We start from the raw sequence: 27,888 nt of genomic DNA, 5'->3' as shown, positions 1-27,888 counted from the left end.
TCTTCTACTGCTTGCTGTGTGATCGGGTAAATCACTACACAAGTCTCGGTTTCTTATCTATAAAATGGGTCGAACATGCCACATGATCCTGGGTTCACTGTTAGTTTCGTGTGGGTTTTTTGTTTTTGTTTTTGATAAGCATCCAAAAAGGAAAGGAGAATTTCTGCTTCCTCGCTCAGCGTCAGCGTCTTGAAGTGCCCCGCCCCCCCGCCCACCCCCGACCCGTACCCATCTCCCACACCACCCACCCCTTCCTTGAATTTGTGCGTCAGAATACTGTTCTAGTCCAGACTCTACCGCGATGTGATACGACGTCTGGCAACTCCACATTTCTGGGTTTTGGTCGTCTCCCAGGACACTGGTACGGTCGGCTCTGACCTTATCAATATGGCAGTTGGAAGTGGCTTGCAGGAAGAAGAAAGGTGTGGCACTGAAGGATCACTTCCGCTTCCGTCGGTCCCAACGCTTTCGTTTCTCGTGCTACCGTGACTAAGATGGAAGCGCTTTTGGAGTCGCGGTGCGGACTTCGGGCCGGCGTTCCGGCCCCTGGGCAGTTTTACCGCATCCCGCCCACTCCTGGTTCCTCTGTGGACCCGGCGTCCGCGCTCTACGGGGGTCCGATTACGCGCACCCAGTAAGCTCTCGGCGCCTTAGCCTGCGCAGGGGGAGGGATCGTGGGGCCTGGTGCGGCCGGCAGGTTCTGGGAGCCGGGGAAGGCGAGGGAGGCACCCCGGGGCGCACTAACAGCGGGGGAGCTCGGGGAGGAGGGTCCCGGAGAATGAAAGGAGCCGTGGAAAGTCAGAGGCGGAACCCACAACGTGGGAAGCGGGCTCAGGCTCTCCCCCCGCGTCGCCCCTCGCCAGACCACCCTCTCTCTCCAGGAACCCCATGGTGACCGGGACCTCGGTCCTGGGCGTCAAGTTTGAGGGCGGAGTGGTGATTGCAGCAGACATGCTGGGCTCCTACGGTTCCTTGGCTCGTTTCCGCAACATCTCTCGCATTATGCGAGTCAACAACAGCACCATGCTGGGTGCTTCCGGAGACTACGCTGATTTCCAATATTTGAAGCAAGTTCTCGGCCAAATGGTGTAAGTCATCTCGAGAATAGGAGTAGTTTCCAAGTGGGGAGGGGAATCCACTGTTTTTTATCCCCTCAAGAAATTCTAGGGTGGAGAAACTTGAAACTGCTGCAGAGGACAGGGAGACTTGGCGTGGAAGATGTGAGAATGTTTGCAAATAAGTAGTTTATTTTAGTGGGTTTAAATGGGGAAGATTGTGGTAACATCTTTTGGGGGTGGATGGAAACCCCGACTTCTGTTCTCTCCCTTTTTTCACAACCAATTCTTTTTAAGGATCGATGAGGAGCTGTTGGGAGATGGACACAGCTATAGCCCTAAAGCTATTCATTCATGGCTGACCAGGGCTACGTACAGCCGGCGCTCCAAGATGAACCCCCTGTGGAACACCATGGTCATTGGAGGCTATGCTGATGGAGAGAGGTTGACTTGAATACAAATAACTCATTTCCTTGACCTACCCAATCTCTAGTGCCTGTGTAGTGTCTGTCTCTTCCCCCTGAGTGACTCCCACTTCTACCTCAGACCCCATGGTCCCATCCTTCAGCTAAGATACAGAAACCTAAGATGACCTATTGTGTCCTGTTAGCTTCCTGGGTTATGTGGACATGCTTGGTGTAGCCTATGAAGCCCCTTCGGTGGCCACTGGTTATGGTGCATACTTGGCTCAGGTAAGTAGCCAGTTGAGGGATGAGGGATAGGAGAAGACAGAAGGCGGTGGGGGTTAGTGGTTGTTTGCTTGTTCTACCCTTGAAATTCTGACATGAGGAACAGGCTAGGATCTGTACTGCTGGGCGGATGGTTTTCTTTTTGGTCCAGAGGCCATAATGACAAGGTGGGGTATGTCCTGGAGGGAGTCAGTATACATGTGCAAAGAGAGGACACCCTAGAATTTCCCCTTCAAGTGGGTCTTAGCACAAGTAAGCAGAGTTCATTTTGCTGAGGCAATAGGTGGAATGTCGCCTTTTCACCCATTTATGATTCTTTTCACACCGTGGATTTGCGACATATCGCCTATCGCCTGGTATTCAGCTCGTGATCTCTCCCATGTTTTTTCCCCCGATATCCCTAGCCTCTGCTGCGAGAAGTTCTGGAGAAGAAGCCAGTGCTGAGCCAGACTGAGGCCCAAGAGCTAGTGGAACGCTGCATGCGAGTGCTGTACTATCGAGATGCCCGTTCTTATAACCGGGTGAGAAGTGTGAATAATAAGTGATGCGGATCTAATTGGCAGGCTTTGCAATCCCCGAGTCTCTAAACTTTGAAGAACAGAGTGCCCCATTTCTGTGTCTCCTGGTTTCACATTTGGGAAAGACCCTCCACTTGACCTTTGACCAGGGACTTCTTTCACATAAGGGTTGGCATTTTCATTGAAGAGCTCTGCTTTCTTTCAGTTTCAAATCGCCACTGTAACTGAAAAAGGTGTTGAAATAGAGGGACCCCTGTCTGCAGAGACCAGCTGGGATATTGCCCACATGATCAGGTGATTGAAATTAAAATTACAGTAGAAAAGATAATTGGGAGATCCCTTGGTTGCAGTAAGCTTGGTTTTTCTGGAGGTCTCAACCAAAAAATTCTCTGGGTGGCAAGGGTTTGGGCTGAGGATAGAGCTGCTTTTACGAATTGATTCCTCACTCTATGGCTTCACAATTTTATTATGATCTCTTCCTTTTTAGTGGCTTTGAATGAAATACAGAGGCATTATCCAGAACTGAAGTTGTACCCTTCTTCTAACTTTGAACTTGGCTGGTTCAAAGGTACTATTCTTTTGTAAAATAAATACTTTGAAACACTTGCTGAGTGGTTGTACTGTTTGACTAGGTCACACCAAGAGTGAAACTGCTAAGTACTGCTGTGTGCCATCTCTCTCCCTGGTCAGAGAACCCTTTGGTTCTTGGTTCTGGTAGCATATATACAGAATGGTCTTCATGATAATACCGAAGACCCATTACTGTCTTCATTTGGGTCTGTACGGAAGGCTGCTTTGTATAGAAGTCAGACTTAATCTTCGTGTGGTAACATAATTAGCTTTTGTGTTTAACATTTTTCTTCAACGTTTTTACCCATGCACTAGTCTAAAATACAGACTTTCTGGTTAATGTTGGCTCTATATGTGATTTTAGTTAAAACATCATTTCAAAGATGGAAATGTAACATCTAGTAGAGCTGTATAAGGTTACTCCCAAACTGGAACTAACAGCCTTGATCCCACACCCGTCCAACCTCCTCACCCTTCATGGGGAATACTAAGTAATTTCGACATTTAAGCTAAGTCTACTACTAATTTCTACCACTGTCAGAAGACCTCTTACAAGTATTGTATTCACTAAGTCCTAGGTGTAGTGGTGAGTCAAATCAATTCGGGTTATTAGCCAGCTCCATCACCAGGATGGCGTTAAACCCGAATTTTAAAAAACACCCTGGGTGATTCTAATGCATATCCTCTCTAAACCTCTTTTTGAGAAACTAGTATAGGCAGTAAACCCCAAAACTATTACAGGCATATCTTGTTTTTTATGCTTTGCAGATACTGCAGTGTTGTTTTACAAACTGAAGGTCTGTGGCAACCCTGCACTGAGAAAGTCTTGGTGCCATTTTTCCAGTAGCGTTTGCTTACTTTGTGTCTATGTCACATTTGGTGATTCTTGCAATATTTCAAACTTTTTCATTATTTTATCTGATATGGTGATCAGCAATGATCTTTGACGTTACTACTGCAAAAAAGATGACAACTTGCTGAAGGCTCGGGGTGGTCAGCATTTTTGGCAATAAACTTTTTAAATTAAGGTATATAATTTTTTAGACATAGTGTTATTGCACATTTAATATACTATAGTATAAACTTACATGCACTGGAAAACCAAAAACACTGTGACTCGCTTTGCTGTGATAGTTGCTTCACTGCAGTGGTCTGGACCCCAACCTACAGCATCTCCAAGGTATGCCTGTATAGAAATTCAGTGAGGTGAGAGCTGAGAGAGAAATCAAAACCCCTCCACTTGTATTACCCATGATTACAACTAGAAAATTCAAGCAAAAGAAAACTATCATCAGCTCTCAATTTGCATCTTCCACACATTCAGTCTCAACACAAAGTAGTCAATAAATACTTGTTTATTGATTAAACTGAATTATAAAAAACAAAACAAAAAAAACTTCCTATACTACGAAGCCATGCGGGCAGAATCCACAAAGGTAACTTCCTGGCCAAAACCCAGCTGATCCACTGTTGGTATTATGGCCTTAAAAAAATTACCCATTGAGAAAGTCATACAGTGTGCAGAGGCCAGGAACCCAGCTCTGCTAAATCTGGGGCTGCTGCGGAGACTACCAAAGAGAAGGATTAAGTCACTGCAGATAGAGTTGACCATAGTTCTTGAACTTTCTGAAAGGCAAAGTTTTGACTCAAAAGTCCATATTCTGTCAAAATGGCATCAGGCAAAAAGCTGGGGAAGAGAAGCCCAGGTGGATCCTCAGTTCAGTTTTCAGATGCCATGGGTTCACAAAGCTGGCCAAGCTGTTTATGGAAGGGAATACTCCAGTTCACTATATTATAGTGTGCTGGGAGTTAAAAAACACAAAAAAAACGGATGAGGAGAAACAGGTGGTAACAAATGTCACACCTGTACCACCAGGCCCATCACATCTTGAGCATCTCCCAGTCTGTGAAAGCCTGCTCAAATAGGGTCGGTCACCTAGAAAAAAACCACATTGTTTATAAATCCATTTCCCCTCATTTTTTTAAATGTTCCACTTATGTACATTTTAAAGATGAACCATTTACAAGCCTGTGCAGGTTGCCTCCTTGGCTCACAGGAGGGATACATTGCAGAAAGCCTCAGGATGTACAGAAGTATAGTATAGTTGTGGGAAAGGTGGACCTGGATTTTTGCTCCTTTTCTCTGTGTGTTACAGTACGTTTCAGTTTATAGCCATTGAGTACATACAATTAAAAAAAAAATTCCCTCATGCAAATTGTAGAAAAAATTTTCTTTCCTTGAAGCTGGCAGTGAAAAATAAAGATTCATGTCTTTTTTCTTTGTGCACACCCCTATGTGTTTCTTCTTCATGTCAGATTCTTCTCTAAGCATTAAGAGAAATAGGGGAAAGCCACAGGGTAAGCAGAATTTCAACAAGTGGTCTTTTTAAAGTTCAATACAACTTCTTGCACAATTAGCTGCTGGCTGGCGGACATGTGATCCCTTGAACAGGTATGCTGTCCACTTAACAGGAGGAAGTTCAACAAAGCAGGGACTGCCCCCATGGATTGCAGGATGAAGACCCGTACACTGGGAATGGCTTCCACCCTAAGGTTCTGTGTGATCACCTCAGTACCTCTTGCTTGCTAATGACCCATGTATGATCCTTTGTCCAGAGTGACGGTGTGAGAATGGGGAAGGGGGCCAAGGATCACAGGTGCAAAGAATATTGGTTTTGTTGTGTTTTTGTTGGAGGGAGGGTGGTGAGGAAAAAAATCTACTCATCATTCTGGACGATTAAAGGTGGTTTCATGCATTTTTAAAGCCACAATTTTATATTTAGAGTTGCTGTAGAAACCAACATCTCTGGAGAGGGAAGGAAAGAAAGGAGAAGGAAGAGAGAGTTCAGTGGGATTTTTTTTCCATTTTCATTTTTATATAAAAGTGTTAAGACCACAATGAAAAAACTTTTTTATCCATATATATATATAATAAACCAGTTTGTGAGCTACAATTTTTGTCTTTCCCATCTTCAGAAATGTTCTCACATTGACAATGGTTGGATAGCATCATGCCCAAAGACACTGGCCACACAGTAAAACAAACAAAACCCAGATGTACTATGATACAGTTGAGGTAAAAGGGGAAACAAAAGATTTAACATTCGCCCACGAAAGATCTTTTTTTCCTTTTTCTTGATTTTGTCAGAAAAATACCAAGCACAGTGATTTAAATTTAAAAAAAAGTCACAAAAACCTGTTTTTAGCAGAAGTGAATGACCAACGGGGCCGGGGCCAGGGCCAGCTCATCGGCTCAGACATGATCACTATCGGTTTTCCTAATAATCCACAAATCCACAAGGATGTATAAGTCAACATCAGGGGGGAGTGGTGGCATAAAATTAAAAAATATAACCCAAATACCCCCACCTGGTATACCCCCTTTACCTCTACCCTCCCTAACGCTTTCCCACCCCCACTCCACACCCCCTCATGACCCCAACACTTAAATCTCCATCAGATCTAGGTCAGCTTCTTCAAAGCCATAGAAGGACTCGGTCTCGCTTTCACCCTCAAAGAGCTGGTGAAGGCTTTCAGGCTCAACTGTCTCTTCAGGAGATGACCTGGGTCGGGGAGTGGAAGCTGAGGCCTCCTCAGACTGTTCCCCACTCAGCTTCAGTTGCTCCTCTAGGGAGGCAATTAGCTCCTCCTGCATGTCAGCATTTCTTGTAGGTGAGTTAATGTTGCCATCAGGGCCAGGCAGAACGCTGGCCACAAGGAAGGACCGCTGAACTAGCTCTGGACAGTCCCCAATGACACCAAGCACCTCAGCCAGCCAGACCAGAACCAGTTGAAGCAGGACATCAGAATCACATGCACTATCTGCCATTTCCCGAGCCTGCTCCTTCCACTTTTTGTGCAGGAAGTTCTTGACAGTTCGTTTGATGCATACATCTAATGGCTGGATTTTGGAGCTACAGCCTGCTGGGACAACTGCAGGCAAAGTGCTAGAGGCACTAAGCATGGCCAGCACCTCTTCTGACAGGTGAGTGCGATGACAGTCCATCACAAGCATGCCTTTGCTGCGCTGGCAAGCTGTGTGCTTCTGCCACACTCGGGTTGACCACAGCTCCATGATCTCATCGTCACTGTAGCCACTCTCCTTCGCCTCTAGCAAGATAGAGTCTGGCACATTAGCAGGCTGATCCATCTGTCCTCGGTAGAAAACCAGGGTAGGGAGGACAGTGCCATCTGCCAGAATGGCCAGCACCACATCACACCAAGGCTCCCCTGTGCCCACTGTCTGCAGGGCATTCTCCTTTCGGTCGTCACTGCTCAGTACCTCCGTATCCAGGAACAAGGAGACCTCATCAATAGCCACAATCATAGACAAGGGTAAGTCCTGGTTGTGAATCTGCCGCTGTACAAATTCAATGAAGAGTCCTGCATTCTCTGCCACATCCTTAGGTAGAGTGTGGGCCACAGCTCGCCGAGCGTGCGGAGTCAGGTGGTGCCGTAGCATGAAACGCACAGCCCACTCATAAGAGATCTTAAACCCCCCCTCCAAAGAACGTCCTATTTTGGTGGCCTTCTGGAACAAGGTCTCCTCATTTACAGGTAGCTGTTGCTCTCGTTGGGTCAGCACCCACTCAGCCAGTTTCTCTTCTGCCTCTAAGCTCAGATATTTGCCCTCCAGATTCTCCCCCTGTGAGGCCTGGAAGCGCCGAAGCCAACGCCGGATGCGTCGTTGTGGGTTTCGGAAGTGTTCAGCTGCCTGTTCCGTATTGCAGCACAGGGCAAACAGTACCACTCGGAGCTTCTTCACAGAAAGCTGCTCCTTCTTGCCAATCACACTGCTACTACCACCCCCTGATGCTGGCTCAGGCTCCTGGGTGACTGGGCTCCCTTCATCCTGGTCATCGACATTCAGACATTCGGCCCCCTCCGTAGCCAAGGGTGGAAGGGCTAAAGGCTGGGGATGAGTGGGGGTTGGTGGTGGGGTTGCAGTTGAGGCTGGTGACGGGAGTGCCTGGGCCATGGGAGCTGGTAGCTCTTCAGGCTCAGCTGGGGTGGCCCCCGCAGATTTCACAGTGGCAGCTTTAATAGAGGGGAAGGAAGGAGGAGGGTACAAATTCTTCAAGTTCCAGTCGTGCACCCGGTCACGAGTCTGGCCATGCCTAAAGGGTTAGCAACGAGAGGAGGAAAAAGCTCAGTTAAACTAGAAGAATGAAATAATAATAGTAGTAGTAGTAATAATAAAGACCAAACATACTATAAAATAGAAATTAAACCATCAAGCGAGTTTCTGTTACCTTGAGTGAGATATCCAAGTGAGTCCTATGGGAAATAAGACAATAAAAAAATGTTAGCTCAGTGAAGAAGCAAACCCTCCAAAGACAGTGCTTTAGATTTCAACCAAAAAAGCAAACCTACTGCCTTCCCAGTCTTATATAAACTTCAGGTTAGAATGCTTCCAATTTGGTGAAGTGCATCTAAACAGTGAATGGGTTAGGCCAGGTAGAGATGCACCAGACTCATGGTATGACCTGTATCCTTAGCTTTTTTCCCTAACCCCCAACTCTCCTACTTACCCCGTGGCAGGATGCTACTGGATCTGTGAGAGGGGTTGAATACCAAATGCTTAGCCATGGCATCTCCCACAGAAGTAACAAAGGTACATGAAGTGCAGGCCAGCTTGATTCCACTAAGAAAGAGAGTCAAGAGTATATGAGACAAATGTAGCAGTGACACTAGAGAGAGTTAAGCTTTGAGGCTTAATAAAGAAAGAGTGTCCCTCCTTTCTCCTCTCTCTCAAATTAATTCATATATCCACCCCCCAAAATAATAAAAGGGATTTAATGTAAAAACTTGAAAAATTAACAGACCATCAATAAGTTTTTTGTTACCTCACAGAATTTTTAAACAAAGCCAAATACTTGGGGCTCTTCCGTGGAACATGATTGCTGAGAAAGACAAACAAAAAGTGGTATGAGTTACGTGGTTCTGCTTGCTAAACTAGAGATCACCAGTGATTGACAATGCCCCAACAAAAGCAATGCCTCTTCACTCAATCCTAACCTCAACCCAAGCCTGTTTTCCTATCACATTAATATTTCCTATTAACATGCAAACGAATCATGGGGTGGGGGGAAATCTATTAAAAGGCACATTCTGGTTGGGCGTGGGGTGGTGGTGACCAGGGTCAGACGCTACATTTCTAAGAAGCTCCCAACTAGTGCTGCTGGTCCTTGGACCACATTTTGGGTAGCAAGGTCCTACAGAATCAGAGCACAGACCATCAAAGCCAAATGAAGCCGGGTCTGGCCTCTTAACCTGCTAGGACAGGTGGACAAACAGCTCTAAAAGTTGAAGGAGGAAACCCCAGAAGCAGGGGAGGGAATGCACTGAGTTCTGGAGAACCTGAAATCCCAGACAGGAACATTGGTTTAATCGTGACTTACTTGATCATGTGGTTGGCATAAGCTCGAGAACAGCAGGTACTATAGCGACATAGAGAGCAGTGAACGTAAGTAGGGAAATGATTAGGGAAATCTGGGATCTCAAAGCTGCACTCCAGACATGTCTGCCGGCCCATGACACTCCTGTCAAGAAACAAGGAAAATTCTTATTACTGCCTCAGGGGTTCCTAAATTGTAGGGGATTTAGACAACAGATACTGCCTAAAAGGCTACCAGATTACACTAGCTATCAGGAATAACTGTGCCCACCCGGCCCCCAGCCTCCAGAAGAAGGCACTGACATTTTCCTAACAGCTCTCTTCTGGACGTTGCGCTGGACAGGGGGATAAAGGAAGACGGGCAGAGGGTCCGCTGAGGAGGCCAGTGGTGCTGCCTCCTGCAAGGTGCTGGGAGGGACATCACTGGAGGGTACAGGAACAGTGCGTGGCTGCCCTCGGGAAGCCCGGATTGTCACCTGTGAGTCAAGGGAAGGGATAATTAGACACTACCCACGTTAAACCTCAGAATATGGAAAATCTCTATTCCTCCCCTTCTTGGATCTGTAAAGGGAATGTCAACAAACCCTTTACCTTGGTGCCTGGTTTCAAACCTTCCAGCTGCTTGGGTTTACGGAAGGTTTTATGGTGCTGAAGCTTGTGTTCAATTTTGTCCTTGGCAAAGAGAAACTGCAGCCGGCATTTGTTGCAATGATAAACATTCCTCTTCTGAAGGGGGAATAAAAAGAGATAGAATCCTTTAAAGGCTCCCAATGAATTTTCTTCCCTGAGAAGAAGGTACATCATTGCCAATCGTATTCTTCCCACCCTTCTGTTGATAATTTAACAGAGGAAAAAAGAGAAATATACAACATAACACCAAACCTATTATTTTTTAATCTTTTTATATAACTTTATTTATTTTGAAGTGAAGTTACAAACCTATTATTGGGTGGTGAAAATCATCACCTCCCATGCTCCCAGAGAAAGGCAGACTCAAAGTCAGGATAACTAGGTCCTCAAACCATCTCCCGCTGACTTGCTTTAACAATTTGGCTGAGTGGCTTAAGCTTTACTTGCCCCTACTACTTTATCTTTACAGTGTGGATGGACAGTGCTACTACTTCTGGATATTCTTCTTATTTTTTAAAAAATAAAATATGTACGTGGTAAAAAAAAAAAATCATACTTTTATTCTGTACTCCTTCATGTGGTAAGCATGCCTTCAATTCCAACCCTCAGTCCCTCTCCACAGACACAACTTGTTACCAAGTTTCTTGGGTATTCTCTCACAGATAGTCTATGCATATAACCATATAGCAAACACATACGTCTCCAATCACCACCTGTTTTCCTTTCTTTCTTTAACAAAAATGATAGTCCTTTCTACACAGTGCTGTTTTTTTCCTCTGAACACATCAATGCATACAGATATGCCTCCCTCCAAGGCCATTTTGAGGATTCAGTCTGCCCAGTATTGAAATACGACACGTCTATGATTTTCTTCCCTAGGATAGCAAGGCTCTGTAACCTCAGCTGAGTTACAGGTGATAATTTCCATGCTACTATATGGAAATGCATTAGTGGTGGATTATCAGCAGTCACTATGTGTGAGCCTAAGAAAGTGCCTGCTTACAAGAGTGAGGGCACGTGTGCACACATGTGGATGTTATGCACAGGTACACCCATCTTGTTCTCTCTTCTGTTCCCTCTCTATGTACCTTCACTCTTCCCCTCCAGTGGCTCCTTTCCTGCAGTATTTTAAAACAAAGGCATACCTATTCCATCTTAAAAAAAAAAACACAAGAGCAACAACAAATTCTCCCTTGCTACCTCTTTTCCTGGATCTACCACCCTTGGTCCTCCTCTTCATAAACAAATTTATTTTTTTTATATTTTTAAAAATAAATTTATTTATTTATTTATTTTTTGGGCTGTGTTGGGTCTTCGTTGCTGTGCACGGGCTTTCTCTAATTGTGGCGAGCGGGGGCTACTCTTCGTTGTGGTGCGCGGGCTTCTCATTGTGGTGGCTTCTCTTATTGTGGAGCACGGGCTCTAGGCATGCGGGCTTCAGTAGTTGCAGCACTCGAGCTCAGTAGTTGTGGCTTGCGGGCTCCAGAGTACAGGCTCAGTAGTTGTGGCGCACGGGCTTAGTTGCTCCGCGGCATGTGGGATCTTCCCGGACCAGGGCTCGAACCCGTGTCCCCTGCATTGGCAGGCGGATTCTCAACCACTGCGCCACCAGGGAAGCCCTAACAAATTTATTTTTTAATTTATTTTTTTCATAAACAAATTTCTTTAAATAAGTTGTCTCCATTTCCTTACCTCTCATCATTTGTCCTGCTGAAATTTGACTTCCACCCTGCTAACCAACAAAACGGCTAAATTAAATGCTGGCCTCTAAAGTTTCTACCTTGCTGATACCTTTCTGCAACACCTGACCACACTCTTTTCTTCAAAATACTTTTGTCCCCTCAGCTTCCTTGACACCAAGACTCTTCTTGTTTTCCTTCCAGGACTATGGTCCTGGCTTTGTGGATAGAGACTTCAATGGTCCTAAGCCTTCACCTTATTCTCAATTTGGGGGGTGGGGGATGGGGGTGCAGCATAGCACTTACAAGTTTAAAATCCACTGGATTTATATAATGATGATTTCTAAGTACCTTTCACAATCCAGGCTTTTCTCCCAGGCCTCAGACCTGTACATCCAACTACCTATTTAATAGTCAGTTATACTTGATGTCCATAGATACTGCTAACTCAAGAATATCCAAACTTGGGACTTCCCTGGTGGTCCAGTGGTTAAGACTCCTTGCTTCCATTGCAGGGGTTGTGGGTTCGATCCCTGGTCAGGAATGAATAAGATCCCGTGTGCCACATGGCATGGCCAAAAAATTTAAAAAATAATAGTAATAAAAAAGAATATCCAAACTTATAATCCTCCCCTCAAAAATTATTTTCTCCAGTGTTCCTATCTCAATAAACAGTCCCACCATTCATCCAATTACTGAAGAGAGAATCCTGGGCACTATTCTTAACTACTCTCACTACCTTCACCTAAATCCATTTCTAAATCATAGATATCACTTATCGTCTCAATATCTCTCAAATCTATCCTCTTTGTCCTCATTTCAAAAGCCAATAGCCACTATCATCTCTTATCTAAACTACTGAAAAAGCCTCTGGCTTGTCTCCCTAACTCTAGTCTCAACCTCCTTCAATTCATTCTCCTTAGAGCAGCCAGTGCAATCATAACTAAAAGCAAATTTGAACACATCACTCCAGGACTAAAAATCTCTTCAATGGCTTCCCAACAACTTATTATAAGTTGAAATTCATTTTTTATGGCTTACAAGATTCTCCATGATCTGTTCCCTAACTTCCAACCTCCCCCTGTACCCTACACATGCCAACCACACTGAACTTCAACTCCTTGAATTTCCCTGTCTTTGAGAGCATTCTGTCCTTCTATCCCACTTCATCTGGCTCATCCTTACTCATCCTTCAGGTCTTGAACACCCCTTTTCCTAGAAGCCTTACTAGGCTCCCAGAATAGGTACATTCTTTTTTACATCTTGTATTTCCCCTAACACAACATTCTTCTTGCTTTATTGTACTGTTTAATTGTCCTGTTTAACCACTAAATCTCTAGCATCTAGCCCAGTGCCTGGCACACATCATTGGAATTCAATAAATTTTTCAAACACATGTATATTATCTTCTCTACCAAAATTATTTGCTTAGCTCAGTCCTGGCCGCTGTATCCATAATTAAAAAATAAGAACAGTAAATTGCTTGGTGCCTGGTACCTGGTGCCTCATGTAATGCTGTTGGAATGCATTGCCATTTTTGAAGACCTTCAGGCAATAAGGGCAGAGCAGGTGCCGAGTATCCTCATGGATCATCCGAAAATGGACATCTACCTCAGAGTAGAGTGAGGAGCGATACTGACACACCTGAGTCACACAAGAAGGAAAATAAGCTAAGAGTGAAGTGAACAACTGAGGCCTTAAAAAAGAGGTAGCAACAAAAATGTTAAGATACGAAAAAAAAATTTTCCTAAATGTATAGAAATCAAATTATTTTTCTGACGTTTATTGCAGGGCTATGTTGGTGATAAATTCAGCCGTGAAATAAGATAAAAATGGGAAAGACAGGAAAGTCTGAGAAAAGTCCATATTCTGACAAAGAGGAGTAGAGTTTTTTTTCTATCTCCAAAGGGCACATTCAGGAGACAGACACTCCCTTAGTACAGGTATATGTTCCCAGACTGGGTTCCTCGGCTGGGTACATGCAGATATTCCTTTATGTTTTTCTCCTGCATGGGAAACCCTGAAAATAGAACCCGTGTTCACAATTTCTTCTATATTTCCTCAGTGTTCCTAAAACTGAGTGTGTGCAGTAGGTACTAGGCAATGTTCATTAGTGGATTCTTTGTATTTAGCCTGAGAGCAAAATGGCTAAAGCTCCCTGGAGAAAAAGGCAATACCTGGCAAACATAAGGCATCTCTCCAGGCTTATGAGTATCCTTCATATGCTGGAGAAACAGTGGCTCACTCTCAAACGCCCACTCACAGATCTTGCACTTGGCTGTAAGAAGAAAAATAATCAATAAATCCACCTGAAAATAAGACCAAAGTCCTGCTGACTCATAATCTTTATTTTCTCTGACTCCTATATCTTCATTTTCAATAGTCAGTGAACTATGAAGTCTCTTCTAGTCTTTCTTTAAAATGGTTCTGTCTCAACATTTGTGCTGCTGATTAAAACTATCCTTCTGTCTCTAGCTCAGACTTCTTTACCAAAGTTCCATTCTAGATTTTGAACTCTCTACGAAACATAATATTCTACCATCTACTCTAACTTAATTCAGCATCCTCCTGCTTCCCATCATTTCCCTTCTCACATCCCACCTCCTCCTGAGCTCAAAACTTAGGCATTATCTGACTCCAAACCCGTGTTCTGTCATCATTATTTCAAAATGCATCAAGGAATTGTCACTTCTGCATTCTCACAGGCAGAAACTTGGTAGAAGCCCATATGATTTCCTACTGCTAATTAGCTGGCTTCTAATACCTCCTATATCTCCAATAAATACAGTATCTATTCTTTATATACCATTGCCAAACGAATTCTTTTAAAATACTACATTACTTCATCCCTCTGCTCAAGGATAGACAATGATTATCTCCTATGAATAATTCAACATTTATTGAACGTTTACTAAATGAGGACAAATAAGGATTTGTCCTCAAAAGACTGACGATATGAACAGAACTTCTTTCCTTCTTATGAGTTATTGTGTTATTTCAGTATTAACTAATTTGAGATAATTAAACTTTAAAATTAGCCATTTTATCAAGCTTTTATAAGGCTGCAGTTCTAAATTTTTGGCAAAAATTTTAATTGCTACATATTTTGAATTATACAGGCAAAATATAGTTATTTGTATTTTTCTTACCATTACTGGAATTATTTTCAAGTTTTTGCAAACAAGAAAATTGTAAATTTGAAGCTCTAAGCGCTTAATTTATTGGACAATGTCCAACCCCTGCCCCGCACCCCCAAATGAGTGAAGCTGAAATAAAAAACAAAAACCAGGGGTCTGAATCTTGGGTCCAGGGAAGAGGTCTCAGGGAACCCAGGTATCCCCTGAAATTATCTGCAAAAGAGTAAAATGTGTATTTTTCTGGGAAGTTTTGTGTTTATTCTCAAAGGTGTCTGCAACCCATTTAGGACCACTTCCTAGAGGTACATTAGGTACAAGAACAAGATAAAGAAATAAAAAATTCTGCCTAGAATGAGGAAAAGCTGATATATGAGCTGAACCTTGAAAGAAGAGTGGTTTGCCAGACAGAGGAGACAAGAGAAGAACATGAGCAAAGGCATGGTACTGCATGGCATGTTTGGGAAACAGTAACTAGTGGCATGACAATATTTTCTCCTGTTTTCTTCCCCCTTACCTCTCAATTCAATTTGTTAATCTTTTTTTCTTTTCTAGAACACTTTTAAGCATTGGCGTTTCCCAACCTTCTGTCCAGCCTTTTCTTATTCTCTATGTTTTCCCTGGGCGATCTCATTTACCCTCAAAGGCTTTTCCTACAACCCACACATCCGCTCTATTCTTATAGGTGTCACACATCAATTATAACATTTATTAAGCAATTTTTAATGCATAAACACCATGCTAAGATTTATATGTATTATCTCACACAAAGAAAATCAGTGAGAAAGGAACCAAAGGCATCAGTGGATTTAAGAGATCTCTAGTAACCTTTCACACCTATTGGAGTTGATGTCAAAAAAAGATTTAAGAGGAAGAATTAACTGATTTTCCAAAGTGGCTATCCTAACACTGTCCCTCCCAGCACTATCACTCTCATCTCCCTAACACCTACCACAGTCTCCTGCTTTGAGAAAACAGGCATGAACTACTACAGCTTCTGCTTCCTGTTTTCCAAATTTGGAAGGACAGATTCCTTATGCCTTTCTAAGGCTCATCCGATCTCATCATTCCACGTATCCCATGACTTTATCAAGCAAGTGGTTCTCCCTTTCTTCAGTCTTTTTCCACATAGGACCCTCCCGACATCTGAACACGATTAATCACCCTGAAGCATCCTTCCCTCAACCCTACCTCTTCCTTATTGTCCTTAAACAAGTGTGAAGAAAAACATAATGCTATTAAAAATTATACTGTTACCATAATTAAATATAATAATCCATTGATGTTTTGGAGACAATTCAGGAAACTTGAAAATGAAGATATATGATATTAAACATTTATGATGAGTTCTGTTATGTCTTGACAAACATACTATGGCTATGTATTTTAAAATGTCCTTACTTTTCAGAGATACATAATGAAGTATTTAGGAGTGAAATATCATTATGTCTATAATTTAGTTTAAAAACACTTCAGAAAATAAAAGGAAAAAAATTTTCAAAACTAAAAAGAAAACAACTGGTCTCAAAATATTAACACAAAAAAATAAGCTACTTTCACGAAGGATCTGCCATGGATGCAAAAAAAGGGAGTTATAAAAAAAAAAAAAAGGGGGGGAATTATAAAAGAATCCAAGAATAAGATTGATATATACTAAAGTACAGAAATGGTATTTACCTGTTTGGATCAACAATTTCTCAGGTTTTTCATCAGTGTAAATTTTAAGTCATAAGATACTCAAAAATATATAGTCAAGGATAAAAGAGTGGTAAGCCAAGAGAAAAAGATTGATGAGGTGCTGCACTGTTTCCCATTAGGAAAAACTATTTTTTTTAGGTACAGTACATATATAAGTGGAATAACAAAAACACACCCCACCAGATTCTGTATAAAAGTAGATGTTTTCACTGGGAGATTCAGATGAGTTATTTGGGCTTCCCATGACTGACAGTGAAGAATTTTGGGTCCTAACCTAGACCAAGTTGGCTACTCTGCCACTACACTGTAGTGTTATGATGTTTGATTCCAGTATCTACTCTACTCACAAATGATTAGCCCGAAGTTCCACGGTCTAATATGGTAACCACCAGTAACATGTGGCCAGTGAAGACATGAAATGTGGTGAGCCCAAACTGAGATTTGCTGTGGTGTAATATACACACCAGATTTAAAAAGAAAAGAAAAAAAAAAGAATGGTAAATATTTCATTAATTTTAAAATTCTGATTACATGCTGAGATGATTTTATTTTGGCTATTTTGAGTTAAATAAAATACACTATTAAAATTAATTTCACCTTTAAAAAATTTTTATTTCAAATGACTACTAAAAATTTAAAATTACATATGTAACTCATTATATTTCTGTGAACCAGCACTAGTCTGAGCCACTCATGGCACTCCCATTTCCCCTGACAATACGACCAAGGCTAAGGAGATAGAAAGGGAAAACAATTCTGTCTTGTAAGAAACAGACTTAGAAAAGACACAGGAAGATATGGTCTCTTCTTCATCTGCACAATTTTACATCCGACTGTATTCCTGAGACTAACACAGCCATCCTGCTATGAGCCAGAGACAAGAGAACTGTTGAAAAGTACAAGACTCGCGTTCTGGGCTTGAAGCTTTCTCCACCTTGAGTCTTTTCAGTTAAATGATATAATAATAGATGTCCTTAACCTTTAATCCATCTTTAGTCAAGATTTTTAATTTGCAGCAAAAATTTCTGTCTTTATGTGTTTCCTCATGCTGTTTCCCATCACCTAACATCTTTTCTTACTACTTTCCATCCATCTAAATCCTTCTTGTATTTAAAGACCCTAAAAGTTTACGCATTACTTTCTGTGAAATCCAAAAGGATCTTTTCCCTTCTCTGAACGATTTCATCTATCACTGGTATCATACAATGCATATGATTACAGCAAATATATTGTCTTGTTCTCACATTTTCCTATAGTTAAATAATTTTTGTCTCTTCAACAAAACTAGAAATCCCTTAAAGGACAAAGGAAATATTCTAGAAGACTGGACTCAAATCCTCACAATTTCACTTTATTAGAGTATGCTCTTAAGCAAATGACTAAATGTTTCTGGGCTTGTATTCAGCCTGTGTTTCTCATCTGTAAGATGTACAGTGTAGCTAACACTCCAACTCATCTTATATTTCATGAAAGCACTGTCTTAATGGTAAAGTACTCTGTAACATTATCTTTTATCCTTCATAAAACCTATGAGGGTACTAAAATGGAGACCCAAATACAGATGCCTGCTTCTTCTATAAAAAGATCTAGGTAATAAACTCTTTACATATACCTCTCTACAGTGGGTCCTGAACCAAAGCCCCTTAATTTAGAATCAAGCACTGAACTCGACTCATGCTTGAACAGAATAGAAGTCAGGCTTGTAAGATAATAGGGTAAGTGAAGTAAGAAACTGACTACGAATATGCAAAGAACTTCCTCGACACTGTTACCCACATATAAATAAACATAATGGGCTCCCCCCAGTGCCATTCATTGAATGAAAAGTGAAGTATACCCCTGGAGTTTAAGAATTTCCAAACTTACTAGTTGATTCATAGGGACTATGAACATTTTCCAAGTGGCACTGGAGCTGGAAGGGAGTGGAAAACTGACGATAACAGTGCTGGCAGATAGTATGACCATCCACCTCACCGTTCTGCTGATCAAGTTCTACGTGATGTTTCATATGGTTCATAAATCTGTAGCACGGCACAAAGGAAAAGTACAGACAACATAAAAGATCAGAAGCCTTGGAGAAATGTACCAGCGGAATCACAGAACAGACATTACATGTTTCCCCCTCCACCCTCCCACCCAACTTCCTCTTTTTGGGACATCTTCTGAGCCCAGAAATTAAGATAGTTCTTGAAACTTTTCTGGGGAAGGAGATGCACTGGTCTCACTCTACCCAAAGTTATCTTTTATTTATTACCACAGTATCTCTTTCTATAGTACTAGTTATTGATTTAATGATAATCCTTAGCAAGAAAGGATAATAATTAGGGCCATTCTCCAAACAGAAAGACTTAAACATGTAAGAAGCTTTCAGACTTCACTTGTCCAAGGTGAGCTCCAAGGCTCTTCAACACTCACCGAATGTTGTTTTTTAGCCTTTTGGTACAATGTGGGCATCGGAAAGATGTGGCGACCTTAGGGAAGTTTGTGAGCTGGGCTACTTTGCCACCATCCCGTCCATAGTAGAAGTCATCTACTAGCATAATGAGCTTGGTCTGGACGGCATCACCCACATTCTCATTTGGCTCTGGTACTTTGGTAGGTGGTGACAGAGCAGGAATAGGTGTAGAAGAGGGAGTGGAAGCAACAGGAGTTGTTTTCTCAGGGGATGGGGGCTTTGCTGCTGATGGGACACTGGGTTCTGAATCCAGAGACTTTCCTTTCTTCTGGTATTCAACCATTTCTGGGCAACAGTACTATAAAGAAAGAAGACATCTGATCATCCTGGTTCTCCTGGGGGCTGAGATGTGCTAACTCCTCAACTTCACTAACATTCCTTGGTAACTGTTTGGTTCTAGGTATTCTCATCCAGCTTTCACCCTGCAGTTTTCTAAAATGCTTCCAGGTTTCACTCTTTTTCGTGTGTGTGTGTGTGTGTGTGTGTGTGTGTGTGTGTGTATTTACAGCCATATGCCACTCCAAACACCACACTTTGTACTTCTTCCTGTCTTAGATCCTTTAACCACTCACTAGCATAACCTGGCTCTGAGCTCCCTGGTAGGAAGAAGTCCCAACTTTTGCATCTGGACTAATACCAAAAATGAAAAGACTAGAATTAGAAATTGGTTAATAGCTCCTGGTTCATCCAATGACACAATAAATAGAAAATGGACTGAGGCCAACTTGGCCTGTCCTCCTGTGCAGTTCAAAATCTACGAACTACAGAATTAAGGTCACATATGTTCTGATCTATTTGAGGGTCTTTAAATATATCCTATCACATTTCTGAGCTCATTCTAAAACAGGCCAAAAGAGAGTAACCCTTTAAAAAGCTTCCAAGTCATTTCAGAGCCCTTGCTTCACAAGCTCCCAACACTACACTACAGGAGGTATACAGTGAGTGGTAGCCATTTAAGCTGAATCTCCATCACAGGTGATATCACTTACACACATGTGACCTCTCAAAGCTTCAGTAACACGGAATTGAGCATTACACCGTGGACATATCTTCCGTCCACCATCCTGGAGGTCAAACACTGGGATGGAAGAGGTCACTGCAAGTGAGAACATCAGTAAGATTAATAAGATGATACTGGAAAAAGACTACTGGCCTTTTGGAAAAAGGTTAAACACTTCCTGAGGGGTATATTAAGGTTGGTAAGCAAGCATGAGAAATTGCTATGAGGCATATTCCTTCTACCATCCTTCTAACCTAGGCCAGGGGACAGCAAATCACAGCTAGTAGACCAAATCCAGCCAGCTGCCAGTTTCTGTTTGGCTCATTAACTAAGAACGGCTTTTACAGTTTTTGTTGTTGTGGTGGTTATATAAGATTTTTCTTTAATTGTGGTAATAGATACTTAGCATAAAGTTTCCTCAACCATTTTTAAGTGTTCAGCTCAGTTAAGAACATTCACATTTTTGTGCGATCTCCAAAACTCTTTTCATCTTGCAAAACTTGAAACTCTACACCATTAAATAATTCCCCACTGCCCCCTCCTCCTAGACCCTAGCAACCGCCATTCTCTCTTGTCTCTGTGAGTCTGACTACTCTAGGTACCTCATATAAGTGGACTCATACAGTATTTGTCCTCTTGTGTCTGGCTTATTTCATTTAGCATAATGTCCTCAAGGTTAATCAGTGTTGTAGCATGTGTCAGAATTTTTTTCCTTTTTAAGGCTGAACAATATACCACTGTATGTATATACCATATTTTGTTTATCCATTCATCAGCTGATGGACATCTGGGATGCTTCCACCTTTAGGCCATTGTGAAAAATGTTGCTGTGAACATGGGGGTACAAATATCTGTTTGGGTCCCTGTTTTCAATTCTTCTGGGTATATACTCCAAAGTGGAATGCTGGAACATATGGTAATTTCATGTCTCATTTTTTGAGGGACCATCACCCCATTTTACATCCCCACCAGCAACGTACGAGGGTTCCAATTTCTCTGCAACCTCACCAACACTTACTATTTTCGGTTTTTTGGATAAGAGCTATCCTAATGGGTGTGAAGCGGTACCTTATTGTAATTTTGATGTGCATTTCCATAATGATTAGTGAGTGATGTTTAGCATCTTTTCGGGTGCTTAATGGCCATCTGTGTATCTTGAGAAATCTCTATTCAGCTCCTTGGCCCATTTTTTAATTGGACTGTTTGTTCTTTTGTTGTTGGTTGAGCTGCAGAAGTTCTTTATATATTCTGGATATTAAGCCCTTATCAGATATATGATTTAAAGATATTTTCTCCCATTTAGTGGGTCGCCTTTTCACTCTCCCTAACGCTAATCCTTTGATGCCCTAAAGTTTTAAATTTTGATGTAGTCCCGTTTATCTATTTTTTCTTTTGTTGCTTATGCTTTTGGTATCATATGCAAGAAAGCATTGCCAAACCCACTGTCATAAAGCTTTTCCCCTATGCTTTCTTCTAAGAGTTTTATGGTTTTAGTTCTTTTGTTTAGGTCTTTAATTCACTGAGTTAGTTTTTGTAATATGGTGTATGGTAAAGGGTTCAACTTCATTTTTTTTGCATGGGGGTATCCAGTTTTCTCAACACCATTTGTTAAAGGTTTTCACATTTTTAAAGGGTTGAAATAAAAGCAAAAGAAATGATCTTCTGACACATGAAAATTAAATTCAAAATTCAGAATCCATAAATAGTTTTAGTGGAGTAGAGTCAAGCTCAATTATTTACATATTGTCTGTGGCTGCTTCTGTACCACAATGGCAGAGTTAAGTAGTTGTGACAGAGACTATATTGTACATAAAACCTAAAATATTTACTATCTGGTCCTTTACAGAAAAAGTTTGTCAAGCCCTGCTCCAGACCGTTGAAAATCCTTATGCTCATATCCTTCTACATCTGAAAACCTCTCTACCAAATCTCAACTTTAAAAGTTTGTTCAGGGACTTCCTTGGTGGCGCAGTGGTTAAGAATCTGCCTGACAATGCAGGGGACACGGGTTCGATCCCTGGTCTGGGAATATCCCACATGCCGTGGAGCAACTAAGCCCACGTGCCGCAACTACTGAAGCCCGTGTGCCTAGAGCCCGTGCTCCGCAACAAGAGAAACCACTGCAATGAGAAGCCTGTGCACCGCAATAAAGAGTAGTCCCCGCTCGCCGCAGCTAGTGAAAGCCCGTGCGCAGCAATGAAGACCCAATGCGGCCAAAAATACATAAATTAAATAAATTAAAAAAAAATAAAATAAAATAAAATCTTGTTCAGAAATCCACCTCCTCCATGAACTATCTTTTGATTATCCCACTGATCTCTGATCAACCAATCCATTTTACTAATCTCCAAAGAACAATTAACACAAAATTCCTTCTGGCTGATTCAGTTACACTTTTCACAAGTGGCAATCCTCTTTACTACACTAAAGTTTCTGTGAGAACAGACTATAGCAACTATACCTTATTTTATTTCTCTATTTCATAGTATAGAGTTCTGATACAACAAATACTTTATTAATGTTTTTGAATGATTGGCTGCCCAGAGTCTTTCTGGTTATCGTACCTTTCATTGAAGACTCAGGCCCGCTGGTTCTCTGAGAGCCATGTGCAGAGCTGTTGTTGGATACCACCATTGGCCCAGGACTCTGGCCCAGGGAAGGGATGGTGTTAAGGGTATTCACCAGTTTGGCCACTTCATTGCTATTTTCACCTGTAACCCCAGGTCGCTTCACAGTGACAAAGCTGGCAATGCTCACTGCAGGTGGAGAGGGGAAGGAGGGAGCTTTGTTGGCCAAGTGATAATCATCTGTTCTCCACCCACCACCCATCCCAGCTCTGCCATCTCCTCTTTCCAAGCCTCACCTAGTTTGGGATTCTGGTTGGATTGGCCTGGAGGCTGAACAGCAAGGTGCCCCAATGAGGTCGGCTGTGTGGCTGTGGGAGTGGTGGAAGTGCTGGGAGTGGACTTGGTTTGCTGGGACTGGGACTGTGGGACGGTGCTTCGAATGGTGAGAGTGGCTGGGATGACGGTGGTGAAGGTGTTGGTGGTGGGCCGCACAGGCATCGTGGAGCCTGGCCTCACAGGGGTCATCTGAGAGAACACTTGAGGGACTCCAACTGTCGGCTTAACAAACTGGGTACCTGGGGCTTCAAAAGAGAGACAAAAATACCAAATCTTGGTCAACGAGCTCACCTATAATACATTCCCCCTGTCTTTACTGGAAATACTGGAATAGGAAAAGATTATCTCCCCAAACTGATTGGTGACTGTCAGGTTCCCAAGGGTAGCATAGATTCTAATGTCTAAGACAACAGGTATCACAAACTGATAAAACAAGTTAGCCTCAGTAATCAGCCCTGAAAACATTAAAGTGAAAGAAGAGTCCCATCAACTCCTCCCAAAACACCTTACCACACTGCCTTTTCTATTCCAAGAATACAATCATGAGTAGCTTGACCTTTGTTATTGGAAGAGAATAATAGGTATAGAGTGGGAAGCAGTATGGGTATATACAGGCCAAAGGGCAGAGCTGGTTCTGAAAAAAGTGATCTTTCTCAGAATACTAAAGGAGTCTTTCATTCTCTTATACAAACTCAAATAGAAGACAGACTATGCCATTCTACTAGGATGTCCCAAAGGTGAGCCTCCTGGCTCAACTACAGACAATTTCACTGACAAACATTTAAGAAATATCAGAACTAGATAGGATAAGCTCATGAGACTGAAGGCCAAAAACCCCTATGGGCTCTGAGAACAACAACAAAAACTTAGGAAGACAAGCTACAGAGATACCTTTACTACAACTAAATTAAGATACTCTTTTTTGGCCTGAATTGTAGTAAGCTTATAGACACTAAATATAGAACTGGGGGAAAATTACAAGATTTTAAAAAATTATCTTTCAATTTGGTTTCTTAAAAAAAAAACAACTAGTCATTGGCAATATTTATCTTCAAAGGATATGCCATTTGTTTAATTTATATTCCAAATCTATGCTATAAAAGTAAAGCAAAATAAGTTTATAATCCCACCATGTAAGTGAGCAGACTTATAAGGAATACAGAATTTGGGAGTTTGCATTAATAATAGTTCTTCAGGATAACAAACTTAATAGCTGAATAAAACAGCAGAAACAGAAAAATAACTATATAAACCCTGTTTTACTGCCTTGTGAAGGGTGGTAAAAAGTTAAAAAGAAAAATAAAACCACCACCCTGGCCAAAGGTTAGAGAGTTTTTTTAAAAATGGGGCTTAAATCAATATGATTTTTGTAGTTTTAGATTTCCCTTAAATACACTTTTTAAATGACCTTGAGTATTTTGAGACAACAAAAACAAGTCTTCTGGATGCTGGTTTATTCCAAATGGGTAGACATTTTTCCTTACCTGGGACTAGTGTAATTGGTCTAACTGTTTGGCCTTGCTGTACGTTCAGCACAATCCCAACCTGATTCATTGCATTTTGTACAGGCCGGACATTTCTTACAGGAAATCCCTGCATTAAAAAGCAAAATGATCTTTAACATGGAGATCAGCTAACACTAGCAGAGACTGCATTAAGACCTATATCCAAAAAAATGCCCACACCCTTACCTAATGATTCTCTCTCTAGAACTAGAACTTTTAAATGACTGAGATGGAGAAATTTTGGACTTCTGGCAAACTTTTGAGTGGCAAATATTAAAACCGGAGAATGAGCTTTGGTACATATGAACAAAAATGAAAACCTACTTCTTGTCTTAAGAGAACCTCAGCTTAAAAAAACTCATCCACAAACTGGCCCCTCAATTGCTAAAGGCATAGAATGCAAAAAAATGACACTAACAGTATTCACTGGAGTGATTCAACATACAAACAATTGTAAGAAACTGTTCCCAAAGTCCACTTCAAAGGCCATATACCTCTGGGAAATTTGTTAGACAAGGCAGAAAAAAGCATTTGCCTTTACATTCCACACCAGCATTAGGCTTTCAACTCCAATTCACATTTATATCAAATAAGTCATCTTCCTTCTCTTCCAAAGATCTCCCTGCACTTCACCAATCTTGCATGTATATCTCCATAAGTCAACTAACTCACCCCATTTTAAGAAAAATAGCCCAAGCAAAGGGTGAGAACCCTTGAGGACCAAGTGTTAAGGCTTCCTAATGCAAGCTTCCCACTCTTTCCTGCCTAGACCTCAATCAAATTACTTAATAGCCCTCCAGGGGTATAAAGAGGCGATTATCCAGCTGTACGCTATGCTGGGCTTTCTACTAAAGTCAGCATCAAATTAAAAACTAGCAAATGAGAAAGCCAAATCAAAAGACAGGACTTAGAACCATTTCTAATGATGCTAAAGACTCTTAAGTCAGAGCCTTCAAAGGTTCCCATAGTCTTTCTCTCCTCTACCATGTCTGAATTCAGTAGAATTCAGAGTCCTACTTACCTGTGTAGTGATGAATATTGGTTGTGAGGCCACAGGGGAACTAGTCACATGATTGGCATTCTGCATGACCTGGACAGGCCTCAATACTGGTTGAGTAACCATTGTACCCAGACCTGGGGTTGGATTCTGGGTTAGGATGAGCGGCTGTCCACCTTGTTGGACCAAAGAATTGCCAGCTAAAGGGAAGAGGAAAAAAAAAAACAATGTAAGAGAAAACAAACCCACCATTATAAGCAACGCAATGGTCTTAGATAAGAAATGGTGTCCCCATATATCAAGATATCCAAGACTGTCACTCACCTCAGGTTTAATGTCACCAAACTTACCAAATATTTAAGCTTCACCCAAAGCTACAACTAACAGAAAAATACACAGGAAGGGAAAGTTCACTAAAATCTCCCCCATATATCTTAACTAGGGATGTCTTAACACACACAGTAAGACTTCTACATGGCTATCACTTTGACTCTGATGATTTAAGTGACCACAAATAATGTCCCCATACCAAATCAGCAAAACAAAGTAACATGTAAGTTCCTTCCCCACATTTTAACTAGGTAAAAGCCTATTTTATCAGAATGTAATTTGTTGTTAGCTAATCCACCTTATCTTTTAAAAAGAGGAATATTCATCTACAAACATCAATTCTGCAAGTACACAGAATCTAAAAAATGGGATCTCTTCCTAGCACGTCAAATCTCAGAAATGCAACAGATTCTCTAAACATCCATTGTCTTTTATAGGTATGGGAACACAGAGACTGACAGGCTACCTTCTTTATGTCATCAGAACTGATAAAGAAAAGACCTGGCCAAAACTAATCAACACCAAGTAAAACTGATATGACTTAAGAAGATTCATTCATTAATAAATAGTAACAAATATCATAAATACTAAAAAACTGGCTAATTTTTTTGAACTATTTTAAATTCTTTTTCATGTGTGTTACAAGTAATTCTGTAATGTTTTTAAGTCCTGTATTTGCTACAATTGGCTAAAAAATCATTTATACTAAGTTTCCTGATTTACAAAGAATACTCCAAAACAGAAATTCTCTTTCAGAGAGCTAAAATATTGGGTTTGCCAAAAAGCACGTTCTTTTTTTCTGTAAGATGGCTCTAGTAGCACTTAGTTGTCTTTAACTTCATTCAAAACAATTTTGTTAGATTGTATTGTGACAGCTGTCACATCAGCGTGCATTTAAAAAAAACTTATCAAGATTGTTGACTTTTTGTGTAGTCATTTTAATACTGAAGATGGAAGAAAAAAATTTACATTTTTGGCAATATTATGCTTTATTATTTCAAGAAAGGTAAAAACGCTGATATGCAAAAAAAGATTTGTGCAGTGTATGGAGAAGGTGCCTTGACTGATCAAACGTGTCAAAAGTGGTTCGCAAAGTTTCGTGCTGGAGATTTCTCGCTGGACAATGCTCACGGCTGGGTAGCCCAGTCGAAGTTGACGGCGATCAAATCCAGACATTAACTGAGAACAATCAATGTTATACCATGCAGGAGATAGCCGACATACTCAAAATATCTAAATCAAGCGCTGAAAATCACTTGCACCAGCTTGGTTATGTTAATCGCTTTGATGTTTGGGTTCCACATAAGTTAGGCAAAAAAAACATTCTTGACCTTATTTCTGCATGTGATTCTCTACTTAAATGCAACAAAAATATTCCGTTTTTAAAACAGAAAAATTGTGATGGGCGATGAAAAGTGGATATTGTACAATAATGTGGAATGGAAGAGATCGTGGGGCAAGCAAAATGAACCAGCACCAACCACAGCAAAGGCCGGTCTTCATCTCAAGAAGGTGATGTTGTGTATATGGTGGGATTGGAAGGGAGTCCTCTGTTATGAGCTCCTTCTGGAAATCCAAACAATTAATTCCAACAAGAACTGCTCCCAATTAGACCAAATGAAAGCAGCACTCGACAAAAAGTGTCCAGAATTAGTCAACAGAAAATGCATAATCTTCCATTAGGATAATACAAGACCACACGTTTCTTTGATGACCAGGCAAAAACTGTTACAGCTTGGCTGGGGAGTTGTGATTCATCCACTGCATTCACCAGACATTGCACCTTCGGATTTCCATTTATTTCAGTCTTTACAAAATTCTCTTAATGGAAAAAATTTCAATTCCCTGGAAGACTGTAAAAGGCATCTGGAACAGTTCTTTGCTCAAAAAGATAAAAAAGTTTTGGGAAGATGGAATTATGAAGTTGCCTGAAAAATGGCAGAAGGTAGTGGAACAAAACGGTGAATATGTTGTTCAATAAAGTTCTTGGTGAAAATGAAAAATGTGTCTTCTATTTTTATTTTAAAACCAAAGGAACTTTTTGGCCAACCCAATACCTAAATCAAAGATTCAAGCAAAATTCTGCAACTTTTTACCTCAAATCACCAGAATGGGATGGACTCCTCTGAAGCTTTAAGTTCCACTTGACAAATGGTGTCACTACAGTTAGCTACAGAGCTAGACAACCAAAGTGGGTATACAGGTGGTTATTAATGGGCCAACCTTGGATTGTCCCATGTTCTCCCAGAAACTGAGAGTCCATCAGTGGACTAGACCCTCATAGTTACTGTGCCAGCAGACTAGTAGTTATAGATGTTGACAGATAAA

General features: G+C 41.3%; 2 protein-coding genes across 5 annotated transcripts in view; one reads left to right on the top strand and one right to left on the bottom strand.

Moving 5' to 3' along the window:
• The first annotated feature begins 457 nt into the window (after window positions 1–457).
• Window positions 458–2,868, top strand: PSMB4 (proteasome 20S subunit beta 4). The gene is made up of 7 exons (XM_061186016.1): window positions 458–634; window positions 882–1,088; window positions 1,353–1,499; window positions 1,666–1,747; window positions 2,149–2,265; window positions 2,468–2,556; window positions 2,750–2,868. The coding sequence occupies exons 1-7, from the start codon at window positions 495–497 to the stop codon at window positions 2,760–2,762; spliced, it is 795 nt and encodes a 264-aa protein (XP_061041999.1). The 5' UTR covers window positions 458–494; the 3' UTR covers window positions 2,763–2,868.
• Window positions 2,869–6,262: 3,394 nt separating this feature from the next.
• POGZ (pogo transposable element derived with ZNF domain) overlaps window positions 6,263–27,888 on the bottom strand; it is a 44,846-nt gene continuing 23,220 nt past the window's right edge. For 2 of the 4 annotated variants that reach the window (XM_061183485.1, XM_061183487.1), the window contains 16 exons: window positions 25,255–25,430; window positions 24,213–24,321; window positions 22,689–22,973; window positions 22,390–22,608; window positions 19,815–19,921; window positions 18,786–19,123; window positions 18,237–18,391; window positions 13,716–13,816; window positions 13,036–13,182; window positions 9,821–9,955; window positions 9,533–9,705; window positions 9,234–9,374; window positions 8,679–8,735; window positions 8,364–8,476; window positions 8,085–8,109; window positions 6,263–7,949 (listed from right to left, as the gene is read on the bottom strand). In XM_061183485.1, the coding sequence (XP_061039468.1) occupies window positions 6,278–7,949; window positions 8,085–8,109; window positions 8,364–8,476; window positions 8,679–8,735; window positions 9,234–9,374; window positions 9,533–9,705; window positions 9,821–9,955; window positions 13,036–13,182; window positions 13,716–13,816; window positions 18,237–18,391; window positions 18,786–19,123; window positions 19,815–19,921; window positions 22,390–22,608; window positions 22,689–22,973; window positions 24,213–24,321; window positions 25,255–25,430 (3,953 nt within the window). In that variant the 3' untranslated portion in view covers window positions 6,263–6,277. The remainder of the gene's footprint in view (window positions 7,950–8,084; window positions 8,110–8,363; window positions 8,477–8,678; window positions 8,736–9,233; window positions 9,375–9,532; window positions 9,706–9,820; window positions 9,956–13,035; window positions 13,183–13,715; window positions 13,817–18,236; window positions 18,392–18,785; window positions 19,124–19,814; window positions 19,922–22,389; window positions 22,609–22,688; window positions 22,974–24,212; window positions 24,322–25,254; window positions 25,431–27,888) is intronic. The other 2 variants (XM_061183486.1, XM_061183489.1) reach the window with 1 other exon arrangement.

The sequence above is a fragment of the Eubalaena glacialis genome, chromosome 3 (genome assembly GCF_028564815.1).
Source record: "Eubalaena glacialis isolate mEubGla1 chromosome 3, mEubGla1.1.hap2.+ XY, whole genome shotgun sequence".
NCBI classification, from domain to species: Eukaryota; Metazoa; Chordata; class Mammalia; order Artiodactyla; family Balaenidae; genus Eubalaena; species Eubalaena glacialis.
This window is presented reverse-complemented; position numbering and strand designations above follow the sequence as displayed.

Excerpts from the sequence above, each read along its gene's own strand:
- PSMB4 (XM_061186016.1), top strand. The coding sequence starts at position 495 with ATGGAAGCGCTTTTGGAGTCGCGGTGCGGACTTCGGGCCGGCGTTCCG. Across the intron at positions 1,089-1,352 it reads CAAGTTCTCGGCCAAATGGT|GATCGATGAGGAGCTGTTGG; the intron begins GTAAGTCATCTC and ends ATTCTTTTTAAG. Across the intron at positions 2,266-2,467 it reads ATGCCCGTTCTTATAACCGG|TTTCAAATCGCCACTGTAAC; the intron begins GTGAGAAGTGTG and ends GCTTTCTTTCAG.